This window comes from Hypanus sabinus, chromosome 3, assembly GCF_030144855.1.
Source record: "Hypanus sabinus isolate sHypSab1 chromosome 3, sHypSab1.hap1, whole genome shotgun sequence".
NCBI classification, from domain to species: Eukaryota; Metazoa; Chordata; class Chondrichthyes; order Myliobatiformes; family Dasyatidae; genus Hypanus; species Hypanus sabinus.
Window position 1 is genome coordinate 58,070,963 of NC_082708.1, and position 18,863 is coordinate 58,089,825.

Below are 18,863 nucleotides of genomic sequence, written 5' to 3' on the forward strand. Positions count from 1 at the left end.
CCCACTAGAGTGACCTTCCCCTTCTTGTTTCCAAGTTCTGCACATATGGTCTCACTGGACATCCCCAAGCATGTCACCTCTAAGTACTGCTATCATGTCCTCCCTTATCAAAAAGGCAACCCTCCCCCACTAGATATCTGTACCTCTGTCACACCTGTAGCATCTGTATTGTGGAATACTGAGCTGCCAGTCCTGCCCTTCTCTCAGCCATGTTTCTGTTATGGCTATAACATTACAGTTCTCAGGGCCAATCCATACTGAGTTCATCCAGCTTACCCATTAAATAAGCCGTGCGCATTAAAGTTCACCTGGGAATTTCTTTACCTATCTTTACTGCCCCCTGCCTATCCTGATCCTAAACTTGCTCTTTCTGGCAAATGTTTTATAGCATGATTTGTTCCTATTCAAAGTCAGATCCCTTAACAAGCAAGCTTCCTAGCAAGGATTTTGGCCCATCGCTCAGTGGCAACCTGAGATACAGGTCATTTCAATTCCAGAATAGATCCCAATGCGCCAAGAACCTGAATCCCAGCCTCCTGCACCAGCTCCTCAGCCATGAATTCGCCTGGCCCATCCTTCTATTTCTGACCTTGCCAGCACATGGTGCCGCGAGTAATCCAGAGATCACTACCCTCAAGGTCCCACATCTTATTGAACCCATAATCAGAATCGGGTTTATTATCACTGGCAAATGTTGTGATACTTGTTATTTTGCAGCAGCAGTGGAGTGAAATATTAATTAAAAATTAATATTACTATTTTAAAATGTAATATATAGTACAAAGGAACAGTGAGGTAGTAGTCATAGAGAATTCAGAAATCTGCTGCAAGAGGGGAAGAAGCTATTCCTAAAATGTAGAGTGTGGGTGTTCAGGCTCCTGTACCTCCACCCCGATGATAGTAATGAAAAGAGGGCATCTCCCAGGTGCTGAGGGCCCTTCTGTCATGCTGACGCCATCTTGATGCACCGCCTTCTGAAGTCATCTTTGATGGTGGTATGTTGGGCGGCTGATGGAGCTAGCTGAGGCTATAAGTCTCTGTAGCGTCTTTCAATCCTGCACCCAGGAGCCTCCGTAACAGCCTATGATGCAGCCAGTCAGAATGCTCTCCACCATGTAGTTGTAGAAATTTGCTAGAGTCTTTGATGATATACTAAATCACCTTAACCACCTACTAATGAAATAGAACCCTTGGCTTGTTTTCTTTGTAACTGCATCAGTGTGTTGGGCCCAGGATAGATCTTCTGAGATCAGAAACTTGAAGCTGCTCACCCTATACACCGCTGATCCCTCAATGAGGACTGGTATATGTTCTCCTAGCCTTCCCTCCCCAATTTCTGCAATCAGTTCCTTGGTGGTCTTAACATTGATTGCAAGGTTGTTGTTGCGTCGACTCAACCAGCAAATCACACTCCTATACACCTCCTTGTTGTCATCTGAGATGCTGCCAACACCAATGGTGTCATTGGTAAATGTATAGTTGGGATTTGAACTGTGCCTAGCCATACAGTCTTGAGTGTAGACAGAGTGGAACAATGGACCAAGCGAGGAGATGTTATTACTCATCTGTAATGATTGTGGGCTCCTGATGAAGAAGTCAAGGATCCATTTGCAGAGGGACGTCTTTATACTCTGCAGGACTCGTCTCTTATTCTTCCATTTGTTCTAACAGGTTCCAAGACTGCTGGCTGTTCACCTTCCCACTCAAGTACTTCCTGCAGCCACCTAGATATCCTTTACCCTGGTACCCAGGAGACAACACACCACCTTGACTTCTCTTTTGTGGCCACAGAATTTCCTGTCTTCACACTCTCTATTGAGTCTCCTCTTGCTATTGCTCTGTCTGAATGCACCCTTTCCCTCTGAGACTCACAGCCAAGGATCTTATAGCCTACGTTTTACAGCTGGAGAAGAAAACTGGTGGGTCCTATATACTTACACACTGATATGCTTAAAAGCTTTCAGCAGCTTAAAGGCAACTCAAGAAAAACTGCAGCAAGCGTGTGCTATAAAGCCCAGTCAATAATGCCAGAAAAATCAACAGAATGTATGACAGCTCCTAGCTGCACAGATGAGGTACTGAATACAATGAAGTCAGTATTTTAGCACAGTATTGCCACCTGTAGGGGCCACAGTGCAGCTATAACGTCAGCACAAAGACAACATGATCACACAGTGAAAATCAGCCATGGCAGATGCTTAAAATATTAAATAAAAACAGAACACACAACAAATCTAAGAGAGAAGAATAGGAGTTACTCTTTTAGGTCAAACAAATGTCCTTTTCCCCATTTTCCACCTCTGATAAAAAAAATTAGTGATCTGAAATATTAATTGTTTCTCTTGCCTTGTGATCTCAGAATAAGCTTTACTAACTCTAAGGCAAAAAGGGCCAAATTCAACTTTAAAGAACTTAACAAACTTCACTTCCCAAATGAATTGTTATTTAATAACTTAACGATGCTCACTAAATTGTGTTTAACACTACCAATATATCTAACACTATCACTCAATCAATCATGCAGGAACAACTTCCTCACCTCCGTCATCAGATTTCTATGTGGTCCATGAATACTATCTCATTATTTCATTTTTATTGCACTACTTATTTTTTTGTGTTTCATAGTCATTTTTATGCTTTGCATTGTACTTCTACCACTAAAAAACAAATTTCACATTATCTAATAGAGATAATAAACTTGACTCAGATTCAACTGCAAAAATTCAGATCAGATCTTTAAGTACATCCCTCCACTGTTTCATCTGATACACAAACAGTATATTTGGTCCATGCTTCCTTCAATATACTAATTTTGTCTATTGTGCGATTACCTGAACATTATGCAGAAGTAGTAATCTTTTTTTTTTTCATTAATTATAAAGGGCAAAAACAGTCAACAATAGAGAGAGACTGGTCATAAAAAATGCAGCCAAACCTTCATTTCCTCATTTGTGGAAACTGACTCTCAGGTCAAAAAATATTAAAAGGAGTTGGAAGCATAGAAGTTGAAATGGAGAGACCTGCAAACATTATCACTCCCGGTTAATTTTACTTACCATTACATAACATTCCTATTACTCCCTGGTAGCAAAACAAACATTCCACATACTTTACCACCAATATTTCCTCCAATCCTATAATCCTCCAATGTATGGAACACCTTTGTGCATAATTAAGAAGGATCAGGAACAATGATTTTCTGTTTGTTACCTCAATCCAAAGTTGCACAAGCCAAATGCTAAAACGTACAGGACAGCAAGTTGTACATAATGTGCTATGCTATGTTAACCCTCTGTTCCTACGTGAAAAAGAGGATAACCTTGGAGTTCTTCTTTTATAGTGTGTTATCAGGTTTGGCAGCAATCACCTACTGATTGGAAATGCAAAACAACTTTACAAGATTCGCAGGAAAATTTTAGGAACAGCCTCTTTCCTCCTTCCTTTAGATTTCTGGAGAATGAAGCCATGAACACTACCTCACTATTCTTGCTTTTATTTTGCATTACATAATTTTTTATATAGATTTCTTCTCATCATTTATAAAATATTTTATGTATTGCACTCCACTGCTACCACAAAATAACAAATTTCATGGCATGTCAGTGATAATAAAACTAAGTCTAATCCTGAAATATTTTTTTTAAATAAACAAATTCCTTATATTCAATAAAGAGTCTATCCATGAAAATGTTACTTTTCATTTCAGTGCAATATCAAACTAGAAATGACATCTGCTCAGATTCAATACATCATGCAGATTATTTTAAATACAGTGTTCTGATGACTTATTAGATGAGTTCAACCTATGGTGCTATTCAACAAATGGTCACAGTACCCTCCTGTGGAAAGGTGACCTGAATAACTTGCCAAGGTTTTGGCACATCCAACACATTTTGCTAGAAAGTATTAATGTGAGAATCTGATTAGATCAGTTTGTACTTAGCTAATATTTGTCTTCACAACTGCTCTGTAGCAATAAACAGTATAATGATTCACACTCACACCCCAGTATAACTTCCAGTATAATGTTAGAAAAGCAAACACAACCATATTTCTTGCCATCCTGCTTCTGTTAAAGACTCCATTTCATTCGATCAGCTTTCCCTCTTCCAGATAATCTGTTACAAAAACTCAACCTTCCCCACCAGTGCTTTTTGCTGTAGCCTTCCTTCACCATTGTTGACAGGGCTTATGAAAATACTTGCCTCACTTCAGCTCTCAATGTCAACATACACAGAGGTGGGTAGTGTTTCAGCTTCATCCTTCCATGTGCAAAAATCACACATTTGTAGATTTGAGTCACAGAGTACTATAGCACAGAAACCAGTCTACAGCCCATCTAGTCCATGCCAACCTGATCTTCAACCTAGTTCTATCTACATGCAGCTGGATCATATTCCTCAAAATCTCTCTTATTCATGTACCTATCCAAACTAAATATTACAATTGAACCTGCATCTGCCACTTCTTTTGGCAGTTTGTTCAACACTCACTCATTCCACTCCTCTTTGTTCAACTGCATGTTTCAGAGCACAACCATTCACCGTGCAAGTCGTACCCTGTTTTATCATCCCAAAATGCAACACCTCACTCTTATCTCCATTAAATTCCATCTGCCACTTTTCAACCCATTTTCCCAGCAGAGCAATATCTCGCTGGAAGCTTTGATAGCCTTCCTCACATCCACTATGCCCCATATCCAGGTGTTACCATATTTGCTGATCCAGTTTTCCATATTATCTTCTAAATCATTAATGTAGATGATAAACAATGGACCCACCACCAATCCCTGCAGCACACCACTAGTCACAGATGTCTAGTTAGAGAGACAACCATCTACTACCACACTCTGGTTTTTGCTACTAAACCAAACTGAATTCATTTGGTTACTTAATCCTGAATGCCAAGCAACTTAACCTTCTGGACCAGCCTGCCATGGGGGCTTTGTCAAAGGCCTTGCTAAAATCCATGTATCCAATGACCACCACCTTTACCTCATCAACCTTCATGATAACCTCCTCAAAAACACTCTTTGATTGGTTAGACATGACCTACAATGCAGAAAGCCATGCTTACTCAGGCCTAATCTATGTCCTTTAAAATACCTTCCAATAATTTATCCACATCTGAAGGCCCATGATTTCTCAGCTCATTATTAGACCCTTTCTTGAATAACAGAACAAAATCCACCAGTTCTCCAGCACCTCACCCACAGAGTTAGGAATTCTCTTTATGAGTGTTTAATGTACAGGCCAAATTTTTTCTACTCAAGGAGGCCATTAAGTACATCTACCTGCATAAAAAGCTTCTGGAGGTCTTCCATAAGGGAAGCCATTGTCTTGACCTTAACCATTGGAAAGATCATCAGCAGGTGAAAACACTCAAAGCTGGAACATATGTACAGCTATACACTAGAAACCAACTAGTTCGCAGTCCTTTTCTCATCCCTATGTATACTATTGTATAGCAGAATGAGACAAGCACCTTGTAACCAATCAAGGCAAATGGCAAAAAGAACAGTAAAGGGGACTTAATGTTGTGTTACTTGAATAGAGTCATAGAGACATACAGTACTACAGCACAGAAACAAGCCCTCCAGCCATCTCGTCTGTGCTGAACTATTATTTTGCTTTGTCCGATCAACTTGCACCTGGACCATACTAGAGCCCTCCACACCCTTCCCATCCATATACCTATTCAAATTTCTCTGAAAAGTCAAAACCAAACCCGCATCTATCACTTCCACTGGCAGCTTGTTCCACACTTTCACCACTCTCTGAGTGAAGAAATTCTCAATCATGTTCCCCTTAAACAGTTCAGCTTTCATCCTTAACCATTGACCTCTGGTTCCAGTGACTCACCGTACCTCAGTGGAAAAAGCCTGCTTGCATTTTCTCTATCTATACCACTCATAATTTTGTATACCTCTATCAAATCTTCCCCTCATTCTCTTACTCTCTAGGGTAGTAGTCGCCAACCTGTTGATCGCGATTGACTGGTCAATCTTTGAGAACTACCCAGTAGATCCCGAAAAAAAAAAGAAAAATAAATACACAAATACTGTTGAAAGACTGTTTCTGGGTTGTGGGGTTTTATTTCCGTTCTTTCTGCCCAGTGCGCATGCGTGTAGCTCCCCCGCACTACACAGTGTACCTCAGGGGTCCCCAACCACCGGGACATGAGGAAATGATATGGGTCAGCTGCACCTTTCCTCATTCCCTGTCACGCCTACTGTTGAACTTGAACCCACGCGAGGACATCAGTCAACTAAACGCAGTGATACCTTCGCGCGGCCGGTGAGAAGTGCTGTTGATACTGGCCTGCAGCATGGACAGATGGGTGCTGCCTCTGAACCCGTTTAGCACACCGAATGTTTGTGGGGAACCCAGTGCTAAAATATTTGCAGACAACCTAATCCAGGTTCAGGATTTCGTAATTAGAGCAGCTACCTCGCTGTGATCTACTAAAAGTCATCCCTCAAGCCAAACTTTTGTCAGCCGATAGATCCTACAAGGGGGTTGGGCACGCGCCGTCACAGTCCTCGTTCAGTCGGTCGCTCTCTCCAGACTGCGACCACCGCGACCCCGGTACAGGGACCTCCAGCCCTGACATTGTCCTCTCACCCCACCCACCATCAGCCGCACCTGGCCAAGGTGTCTGGCAGCGGGCAGGCAGGAGGCTGGAGTACGGGCCTAGAGGCTCTCTAATGAGGCAATGAAGCCCTCAAAACTGCTTCTGCACCTTGAGCCCGAGCACCCTGCACTTAGAGACAAACCCGTTGAGGTTTTTTTCCAGCAGAAAAAACGTGAGCAAGCAGGACAGAAGCTAAGTGCCTAGAGCAGTGAAAACTAAATTGTGGAATAGACTGGACATAAGGAACCTGCTTCAAGTATCACTGTATTCTGGTCGTGATTAACACCACCCCCACCCCCCCGACCGGTCCACAAGAATACTGTCACTATTAAACCAGTCCGCGGTGCAAAAAAAGAGTGGTGACCCCTGGTGTACATATGTTATTTCTACTTCCGGGTTGCGGGGTTTTACTTCCGTTTTTTTTTCTGCCCCAGTGCGCATGTGTGTAACTAATTGATCTGGGGTCGATCTTGCCTTTCTCTAAGGCCGAGGTCAGGGATCTTGGGCTTAAAAAGGTTGGTGACCACTACTCTAGGGAATGAAATCCAAACCTATTCAATTTTTCCCTATAACTCGTGTCCTCAAGTGCTGGCAACATTGTTGTAAATTTTATTTGCGGTCTTTCAATCTTATTGACATCTTCCCTGTAGGTAGGTGACCAGAACTGCACACAATACCTCAAATTAGGTCTCACCAAAGGCTTATACGACTTCAACATTACAATTCCTGTATTCAATACATTGATTTATGAAGGCAATGCGCCAAAAGCATTTTTTACAGACCTATCTACCCGTGATGCCGTTTTATGTGAGGGAATTATATATCTTTCTGCCTCAGTCCCTCTGTTCTATCACAATCCTCAGTATCCTAGTGTTCACCGTGTAAGTGCTCCTCTGGTTTGTCCTTCCAGAATGCAAAAACTCACACTTGACCATATTAAATTCCATCTGTCATTTTTCCAGTTAGTCCAGATCCTGCTGCAAGCTTTGGTAGCCTTCCATACAAGCTTTGTTTGGAAAGTAAGAACATGGTGAACATAAGCATGGGTAATTTTCTGGTCCCATTTTATCACCGTGTTCTTCATCAGATTGAAGGAGTACATATATAAATTATTTTAAATGATATACAATTTCAATCAGTAAACTATGTTACAAGTTAATCATCCACATTAGGAATCCCTTACCTTGTACCACTGTAGTGACAAATCTTCATTTGAACCTGCATACTCTTCGATATCAGGACAAAACATCCTTTTAGTTGTTCCCCTATGAGACGACGACCCATAGAAATTACTGTTCTGTGGGCATGATACACTGACAGGCTTGTTAACTTGAACTGAAATTGCCTTTTTGATACAAAATGCAGGATACCTGTAAGCACACATCTCAGTGTTAGAAATGTTCCTGAATATAAAACTACCAAATCAAAATGTTAATTGATTTCAATGCAAAAGCATTCAAATTGAATAAATGAAGGAGAAAACATGAAAAGGCTGTTTTCGGATTGGAGGAGCAACACTTCATATTCTGTCTCCAACTGGATGGCATGAACATCGACTTTGCCAGATTCTGGTAACTTTCCCACACCACTGCCTCTCTTCTTCAACTCTCCATTCTGGCTCTCCTCATATATCTTCTCCTCACTTGCCTATCACCTTCCCCCAGTTCCCCTCCTTCTTCCCTTCTGCCCATGGTATACACTCCTATCAGATTGCTTCTTGTCCAGCCTTTGAACTTTTCTATCAATCATCTCCCAGCTTCTTACTTCACTTCCACCCCCCCCCCCCCACTCCCCTGGCTTTATTTATCATCTTCTAGCTTATACTCCTTCCACTTCTCCCACCGTCTTATTCTGTCTTCTTCTCCCTTCATTTCTAGTCCTGATCAAAGGTCTCAGCCAGAAGCATAGACTGATTATTCATTTCCATGGTTGCTGCTTGACCTGCTGTGTTCCTCCAGCATTTTGTGTGTGTTGCTCTGGATTTCCAACATCTGCAAAATCTCTTGTGATTATGAAGAGACTCCATTTATTTTTCAACAAGAAACCGACAGCAAGAACTGATAAAACTGTAGCCAGAATATTCTATATTGGCTGAAGTCCTATGCTTTGAAGTCTCTCCCACCTGAAATGCCCCAATTTTCTGAGGATCTACCCAATGGCTTTAGCAGAACAGCCACTACAAAGGGGTTATGTCAATGATTTGGACTATAGGATTAATGGATTTGTGGCTAAATTTGCCGATGATACAAAGACAGGTGGAGGAGTGGGTAGTGTTGAGGAAACAGAGAGACGTAGATAGTTTAGGGGAATGTGTAAAGAAGTGGCAAATGAAATACAATGTTGGAAAGTATATGGTCATGCGCTTTGGTGGAAGAAATGAACGGACGGACTATTACTTAGATGGGGACAGAATTCAAAATGCAGAGATGCAAAGGGACTTGGGAGTCCTTGTGCAGGATACCCTAAAGGTTAACTCCAGGTTTAGTCACTGGTGAAGAAGGCAATGTTGGCATTCATTTCTAGAGGTATAGAATATAAGAGCAGGGATGTGATGTTGAGGCTCTATAAGGCACTGATGAGACCACATATAAGAGTATTGTGTGTAGTTTTGGGCTCCTTATTTTAGAAAGTATATACTGACTTTGGAGGGGGTTCAGAGAAGATTCACGAGAATGATTCCAGGAATGAAAGGGTTACCGTATGAGGAACATCTGGCAGCTTTTGGGCTGTATTCCCTGGAGTTCCAGAGAATGGGGGGGGGGGGGGGGGGGATCTCATAGAAACATTCCAAATGTTAAAAGGCCTGAATAGATTAGATAAGGTAAAGTTATTTCCCATGGCAGGGGATTCTGGGACAAGAGGGCATGACTTCAGGATTGAAGGACGTCCTTTTAGAACTGAGATCCAAAGAAATTACTTCAGTTAGAGAGTGGTAAATCTGTGGAATTTGTTGCCACGAGTGGCTGTGGAGGTCATGTATTTGGGTGCATTTAAGACAGTGATAGATGGGTTCTTGATTGGCCAGGGCATCAAAGCCTATGGGGAGAAGATAGGGGACTGAGAATGACTGGAAGAATTGGATCATCCCATGATTGAATGATGGAGCAGACTTAATAGGCCGAATGGCCTACTTCAGCTCCTATAACTTATGGACAGTCTCCAATTGTAATGGACCAATCTCAACCTCTTTTGTGGATTCTCCTATATATTGATGTCAGAAAAACAAAGAATAACTTGACAGTTGATAATGTTGACTTGCAAATAAGCTGATTACTCAATTATTGAATTTGTAGACAACCATCCTTTTTAAATACGAAACATAGAACAAACTTAAAAACTCAGTAAAAATGAAAAAGTATTATGCACAAAATAATTCTACTAATACAAATGATAAAGTAAATTAAAATTGGAAATTTAGTAAAATTATAATGGATTAATAATTCTACTCTTACTTATTAGTTTAGAACTGTCCAGCATCGCTTGGTCTGGGTATTCTTATGTAAATAATAACTTTGCAACCTTACCACACAACACAAATATAGAGATCAGTATCTCCACTTAATACAGGAAGAAGCCAAAGAGAATTATCTTCTGCATGTATCCTCTGTGTCTTATCTGTTGTTATTAGTTCTGATGTTTTGTTGCGGTACCACATAATACTGATATTCTTATCTGCAATCTTGAACCCTTCAGGACTTAAATATTCCGAAACAGGGCATTTAAAAGTTAGTGCTTCCCCTTCCAGAACATAGTGGCGGTCCAAATAAATCCCTTTGTCTTGGCATGATTCTAGAAACAAAAAAAAACAAAGAAAGCACAGGATCTATACAATTATAATCATAAGAGATTCTGCAGATTCTGGAAATCCAGAGCAACACACATAAAATGCTAGAGGAACTTAATAGGTCAGGCAGCATCTATGGAAGTTGACAATTTGAGCCAAGACCCTTCATCACGACTGGAAAGGAGGTGGGAAGATGCCAGAATAAAACAGTGGGGGGAGTGAAAGGACAAACTAGAAGGTGATAGGTGATGCCAGGTGGTTAGGAAAGTTAAAGGTCTGGAGAGGAAGGGATGTGATAGGAGAGTGAACCATGGGACAATGAGGAGGAGAAGGTGGTGGAGGGGATAGGCAGGTGAGACAAGAAGGCAAGAGGCCAGAGTAGGGAATAGAAACTGGGGGGGGGGGGGGTAAAAAAGAGAGAAAAAAATTACAGCAGGTTGAAATCGATGTTCATGCCATCAGTTTGGAGGCTACCTAGACAGAAGATGAGGTGTTGCTCCTCTAACAAGAGAATGACCTCATTGTTGCAGAAGAAGCAGCCATGGACCAACATGTCAGAGTAGGAATGGGCATAGGAATCCAAATAGTTGGCCTCCGGTAAGTGCCACTTGTGGCGGATGGAGCTGAGGTACTCAGCTAAGCAGTCCCCCAATTTACATTGGGTCTCATCAATATAGACGAGTCCGCATCTCTCCAGAGCAGGTAGAGAAACAAAGTGGAGTGTCAAAGAAGAGGAGGGTTGTTGACTGGAGAAGTGGTCATCAGTGCAGGGTGGGAGCTCTTGCCAAAGAAATGGGCTCGGAGAAAGAGGTGACAGAAGAAGAGCTCAGTGTTGTGGCGGATGTGGAACTCAATAAAGTTCAGGGACAAAGGTAAGGCCCTTGCTGAGGACTGAACATCTTAGCTCAAAGAGGGGACGGTAGAAGGGAATGGTGAAGTAGTGTACAGTAGTCATACTGTACAGTAATAGTTTGTATGAAATTAAAAACAAAGTAGAAATATATATCCTGGGACAACCAATCTAATTAATATGGCCCGATTTTGTAGTCAACAAAGATGACATTTTTTGACCTTGAGGGGCCCAATTACATTGCAACTTTACAAAACATACAGGCCTTTTCCTTAATTAAAATCATGGCCATCCAAACTTCAATCAATTATGTAAAATCATTTTAAGTTTATCCAATAAAATATATCAAAAAGAAGCCAATACAGTTTTGAAGGCTTTATAATACAATTCCTGCATTCTGTTGCCTGACACATACATTATCCCTTTGGTCATTAAGGCAATACATTCTTTCCTAGGCTGTCCTTTTGCTCCTGATTACAGCTATAGAAAATGTTGTGATTCACTTTAATCCTGCGTGGCAAGGATATTCCATGATCCCCTACATCCCTACTGATTTCTTTCTTTCTTAAATACTAAAATTACGATAAGACAAACAAAAGTCACCACAAGGAATAATAACACTGACTGCATATAATGTAACTTATTTATTAAATACTTTGAAATCTTTTTCAAAAGAGATCTCTTTTAAATACATGTCAAAAATTTGAATGACAAAATTGATGGCTTTGTGGCCAAGTTTGCAGATGATATAATGATAGGTGGAGGGGCAGATAGTGTTGAGGAAGCAGAGGTTGTGTAGAAGGACTCAGACAGACTGGTGAATGAGCAAAGAACTGGCAGATGAAATATAGAGTGGGAGGTGTATGGTCATGCACTTCATTAATAGGAATAAAGGTATAGACTATTTTCTAAACACAGAGAAAATTCAGAAAACAGAGGTGCAAAGGGACTTGGGAGTCCCTGTGCAGGATTACCTAAAAGATAACTTACAGGTTGAGTCAACACCAAAGAAGGCATGTGCAATGTTAACATACATTTTAAGTTGCCTAGAATATCAGAACAAGGATGCAATGCTGAGGCAACATAAGGCAATGGTCAGATCGCACTTGGAGTATTGTGAGCAGTTTTGGGCCTCCGATCTAAGAAAAGCTATGCTGGCATTAGAGAGGGTCCAGAGTAGGTTCATGACAATGATCACGGGAATGAAAGGGTTAACATATGAGGAGTATTTGATGGCTCTGGGCCTGTACTCATTGGAGTTTAGAAGAATGAGGGGGATTTCATTGAAACCAATCAAATATTGAAAGGCCTAGCTAGAGTGAATGTGGAGAGGATATTTCCTATAGTGGGCGAGTCGAGGACCAGACGGCACAGCATCAGAATCGAGGGGCATCTATTTTGAAGAGGTGAGGAGGGTGGTGAATCTGGAATTTATTGCCACATCAGGAAGGAGATACAGGAGCCTCAAGATATACACTCGATACTTTAGGAATAGCTTTTTCACCTCTGTTATCAGATTTCTGAACAATCCATAATCACTACCTCACCACTGCTCTTTCGCACTATTTATTTTATTCTTATTGTAATTTATAGTAACAACAAATTTCATGACATACATCACTGATTATAAAATTGATTCTGAAAATTTACAGATGAGGTAATTAAGTGATGCACGTAGGTCAGGACTCTAAAATTCTCTGCACTTTTTCAATTGAATATTTTTACTATCACATGTAATCAGAAAGTGTCAAGCATGAGGATAATCAACTTAAGGCTTTCTGGATTAGCATTTAGTTTAACCATTTATAACCCTGATGCATGGAGATTAGTGCAGCACAGTCGAAGCCCTGTGGCTCATAATGTGCTTTCTTATAAACCTACTTTACGATCAATCCACACAACACATAACCCTTAGCTTTTTTTAAAAACAAACATGTGCCTATCCAACAGTCTCTTAAATATCCCTTCTACATTAGCCAGCAATTCCAGCAGTGCATTCCAGGAACCTTCCAAGCTGCGTTAAAAAAAGCTACCTCTGACATTTCCCCAAACTTTCCTCCATTCACCTTAAACTAATGTCCTATAGTTAGTGCTGCCCTGGTAAAAACATGTTCACTGTTCAATCTATGTCTTTCAGAATCTCATACACCTCTATCAAGTCACCTTTCTTCCTCCTTAGCTCCAAAGAGAAAAGCCCTAATTCATTCGACTATTCCTCATAAGACATGCTCTCTAATCCAGGTAGCATCCTGATAAATCTCTTCTATGCATTCACTAAAAATTCTAAATCCTTCCTATAATGAGGCAACCAGAAATGAACAAAATACACCTTCATAACCACTATCAATTTGCACAACAACTTTGAGGGATCATGGACTTGGACTCCAAGATCTCTCTGTTTTTCCATACTATTAAAATCTGCCATTAACCTTGACTACATCTTCCAGCTGGATCTTTCAAAGTGTATCACTTCTCCATCCTGCCTACTTCCAGTTGTAACCTATGATAACCTTCTATGCTATCCACAACTCCCAACCTTTCTCCCATCTGTAATCTCACTAACCTTCCCTTCCACGTCCTCACTGGAATTCAACCATTCTCTCTTGGACAACACATAACCCTTAGCTTTTTTTTTTTACAATCATGCGCCTATCATGTGCCTATCCAATAGGATATTATCCAACAACCCCGTCCTATCCGGAAACCCATGCAAATGTTCCCTCAACAACTTTCATGTTACTGCTGTGCATTTCCTTAAGAACATCTCTTCCCAATTTATGCCCCCAAAGTTTTTGCCTAATACATCATATTTATCCCACTCCAATGCAATACTTTCCTCTATGTCTGCCTCTAAGCTTATCCATGAATGTTCTAAAGGTCAGCGAGTTATGGTCACTGTTCCAAAATGCTCACCCACTGACAGTTGTGTCACTGGACATGTTCACTGCCTAGTACTGTACTTGATCTAGGATAGTATCTTCTCTAATTGGCCTGTCCACGTACTGTGTCAGGAATCCTTGCAGGACATGCCTAATTAGTTCAGCCGCAGGCAACCATTTTGCACCAAGAAGGTGCCTATCAATACTAGGGAAGTTGAAATCACCTATGACAATAACACTGTTATTTTTGCACCTTTCCAAAAATCTGCCTATTTATATTTTCTTCCATGTCCTCATTGCTGCTGGGTGGCCTATACAATATTCTCAATAAAGTAATTGCTCCCCAGCTGTTCTTCTCACTCAGAGACTTCAGCTATATATATATATATATATATATGACAATTAAACATGAACATAAAGATCTGTAATCAACTGAAACCTATAGCTCCTATCTACCTAAACCATGTGCATATCAGTGCCTGTATTTGTTCTTTGTTTAATTAAGAACTAAGAACACAAACAGCAAGAAGCTTTTCCATTCTGCATCACTTTGTATCTCCTTGCTTTATTAGATGCAGTGCATACTTAGTTTGTATCACAAGGTGAGATTGTAAAAGTGGTCATACCACATAAAAGGACCTGCTGATGATACAAGCCATAATAATTTTTGATCTGTATTTACCTTTACAATTTAATGAACACTACACATCTGACCAGCCATAGTTTAAGAAATCAACCAATGACTGTTGAAGTAGAATTTATTTTTATAAAAACACAACCTGCAAGACAAGTTTCCAATCACAACACACAGGGCTGCAGGCATTTGATACCCCACAAGTCATTGAGTTCTTAGTTCATATCACACACATATTTAATTAAAACAAAGAAGAGATTAGAACTTGATTTTTCTGTGTTTAGAAATCTAATTACTCTGGAAAGTCAAATTTATTTACATAACATATTATCTTTTACAACATAATTCCATTTACCTAGAGTTGAATTGAATTGTAGAGGGAAAGCCAATGTAAACAGGAGAAATGCAAAGAGAAGAACTGGAACTGAAACAGTCATTTTCCTGTAATATAGAAAATTTAGAAACCAATTATTAGAAAATATTCATAACTCTACAGTTCCTAATGAGAAGTTCAATCTACTGATGATAAAAACCAGAAAAAAAAAGGGGGGGGGAAATCTAATGTAGCAGTTTCTACATTCCCCTGCACAAAATCTTGCTACATCCCAAAGTTTCCATTCAACTGAACGGGGGCTTCTTTTGTCGCATTTACCCATAATCAAGCAAAATCTGAGCAGTTTCAAACAGAATCTGAAGCATTAGTTAAAATCAATTATAGAAGTCAGAACTGCATAAAATGTATCATCCTCCCAAGAGTGATTTAATGCTTAAAACACTGTATAAAATGCAGGTTGACAGGATGTAAAAGTGAAGCAATTACTTTGTAATTATTTGTAAAAAATGTAAGAACGTGTATGCCACTGGTTAAATTAGCAATGGAATTAGATGGTGACTAGTCTTCTTGAACCAACCAACCACGCCACCCCACCCCCCCCCCCCCCCCCCATCTTGCACGTGACATATGAACACACTTGTATACTGTAGTGTTCCTGGTAAAGGTTCAGTGGAGAGAACCAGCTACACCAAAAGGTTAGCGAAGGTCAGGGCAGTGAGAGACTTGGAGGGAAACTTGCAAGTGGTAGTATTCCTATTCCCATTGGACTAGTCTAGGCAAGTGGCTGTAGTACACACGTCAGCCATAGACTGCTGATTGTGGAGGAAATGTATTTTTTTGGAAGTGAGTGGGTATCAGTCAAGTAGGATGTTTTTGAGTTTCAAGCATTGTGAAAGCTGCACTCTTCCAGAAAAGGGGAGAAGAATGAGTCACACTCCACAATTAACTTATAATCTGTAAATACTGGAAGATTTTGGGAGGTGAGGAAGTGAGATATTCAAGCACTGTTGTTGCATGAATGAAGTCACTGGAGAGAAGTACTGGTAGGCATGAAGCAGCCCCTTTATTTCAATAAAGTAAATTACAGCAGGCACCATATTGAGATGCTTTCAGTGGAAGTGTCTTGCTGGCCCACCCTACTTGATATTTTATGTGTTGAACATCAATGGATAATTCCATATTTACAATGCATATACAATGCTTTCTTTGGATCTAATCACAAATTTCACATCTCCCAATTTGTACCCACACCACAGACATCTAAATGAATTTTAATCAGGTTTGTCTGGTCTGTGATTTAAAGCTGTTAGGAACTGACTGTTCTGTGCTGCATTTTAAATTAGATCTACAGCCTAGATTCAGATTTGAAGATTGGTGGCTGAAGTCATTTGCTAGATATTCTAAACCCAAAAGTCACTCTAACAGCACGAATGCCCTCATTTGACACTTCCATAAAGCAGTGTTTGTGGGTACTCCAATTAAGTTTCTGATCAACAGCAATCTCCCTCAATAAAATGCTGACTATCATGAACAGTCAGTCCTTCTAGGTGGGGATAGTCACTGTTTGGGACTGTTGTGACACAAACATCACTTGTAATTTATCAGCCCTGATTCTTACTCCATGCAAGCACTTGCTTTGGAGTTAAGAATACAATTGAACAGTACGCAATCATCAAAGAACAGCCTCTTTCCTGACACAGTGGGAAGTAGTTAATCTTAGGAAACCATCCTGAGGAATTCCTGCAGCAATATTCTGGGACTGAGATAATTAACCAATAACAACCATTACCATCCTCATTTGTGTGGGTTACGGCTTCGCAATTCCCCTGGATTCCCATTGACATCAGATTTTCCAAACTTCAATTTTGCCTGAAGTGTTTTACTCAGCTAAATGCTACCTTTATACAGCAGATCTGACAAACTCCAAATCTAGGATTAATGAGCATATTTGATGTGTTGATACCATCCAATACCCTCCTCTCTTTCCTTCAGTTTCATAAAACACCTGTATCCTGGAGCATTATTTTGCTAATCCTGTCCCTCCCTTTGCCATGTTTCCATTATGGCCATAGTATCCTACTCCTGCATATCTATCCATGTACTGAATTCATCTGTCATATCTGTCAGGCCGCTTTATTGAAATAAATGCAATTTAATCCAGTAGACTTTCCTGGTCTCTGCTGTTTGCTCAACATGCTGTTGCTGTCTTCTGCATCACTTTCCAGCCTCTCATTTATCAACCCATTCCCCATACTCTCTGCAATCTGGTTTAATAACCCCACCAATAGCACAAGCAAATCTCCTTGCCAAGATATTGGCCCTTTCCAGTTCAGGGCCATCAATCCCTGGTTCTCTAGTCAGATAAAATGGATGCTTGTCCTTATAGTCAACCTCATTACAATCTTATACCTTATTGGCTCCTTGCACTGCACTTTCTTTGTAGCTGGTGCATGTTACTCTGCACTTGGTTATTGTCTTATTGCACTGTGTAATGAATTGGTCTGTATAAACAGTATAACCATCTAACCAAATAACAAGTATGCAAAACAAGCCTTTCATTGTACCTCAGTAAATGGGTCAATAATAAAACAATTCCGTCTCCCTTTTATATAGGTCACCTCTGCCCCAAAAGAGATCCCTATGGCCCAAAACTTCAAATCCCTGTCCCAGCCACAATTTTTTTGTTCTCACATCATATTCCAGCTTAAGTCACTCGAGGAGAAAAGAGAGTTAGGGAAAAAAAGTACTCACCATTTCTAACAACAGTATAAACAATGCAAAAAATCACTTACTATTCCTTCTCCAGGGGACGTCACGTGATGACGTAGGATCGAGACGTGGATATCCAGCTCTCCTGTAAAAAACTAATAAATTAATGTTTAAATGAAGAAAAGTTAGTAAATATTTTCTAAAAACTACGTCTAAACTACTCAGGATTTTCCTTAGATATGCCTCCTAAACAAGGAAGAAAACTACTACTTTGAAGATAGTACAAGTTGAACCGGCCACCATGAAGAAGCCTCGGACTCAAGTGCATCTTACCTCCGGCGATAGAGAACAGAAATCGGCCGCAGCATCAACAGTCTCCAAGAAGGAACAACAGGAACTGTGTGTGCGCGCAGGAAAGGGCATGCGCAAACATGAGCAATTTGGTCTACAAATCCCAGCTACGATTGGAAGTGGAAGTGAAAATGAATCCGAGGTGGATTCGGATTCTCTGGAACATACAGGTGAAGATGAGGAGGCAAAAGAAGAACAACAGGAAGAGATTGGAGGTGGAAGATATTCTGGAGACATAAGAGAAGCTTTGGCGCAAATAATGCATGAATTAAAAGAATTAAAAACATTAAAAATAATAAAAGATATTAAAAATATGAAGGCAATGTTTGATAAAATGGTGAAAAAACAGGAGAAAATGGACAAGAAAGTTAAAAAGTTGGAAGAAATAACGAGAGACACTATTGATAGAGTGAATAAAATGGAAGATAATATTCTTGCCTGGACATCAGAAAGAAAACGACTGTTGGAAAAAATAGACGTGCTTGAAAATTTTAGTAGACAAAATAATATTAAAATTGTTGGTCTTAAAGAAGGGATAGAGGGAGAGGATCCAATAAATTTTTTTCAAAAATGGATCCCAGAAAATTTGAAAATGGAAGAGGGAACCCAGTTGATTGAAATCGAAAGGGCCCACAGAGCCTTAAGACTAAAACCTCAACCTGATCAAAACCCACAGCCAATCTTGATAA

At 40.2% G+C, this 18,863-nt stretch overlaps 1 protein-coding gene across 4 annotated transcripts in view; it reads right to left on the reverse strand.

The window, feature by feature from the left end:
- Positions 1–18,863, reverse strand: part of LOC132391358 (interleukin-1 receptor type 1-like) — a 55,838-nt gene that overhangs the window by 19,360 nt on the left and 17,615 nt on the right. For 2 of the 4 annotated variants that reach the window (XM_059964427.1, XM_059964428.1), the window contains exons 2-5: positions 17,907–17,978; positions 15,136–15,221; positions 10,158–10,422; positions 7,817–8,003 (exon numbers count right to left, since the gene is read on the reverse strand). In XM_059964427.1, the coding sequence (XP_059820410.1) occupies positions 7,817–8,003; positions 10,158–10,422; positions 15,136–15,217 (534 nt within the window). In that variant the 5' untranslated portion in view covers positions 15,218–15,221; positions 17,907–17,978. The remainder of the gene's footprint in view (positions 1–7,816; positions 8,004–10,157; positions 10,423–15,135; positions 15,222–17,906; positions 17,979–18,863) is intronic. The other 2 variants (XM_059964429.1, XM_059964430.1) reach the window with 2 other exon arrangements.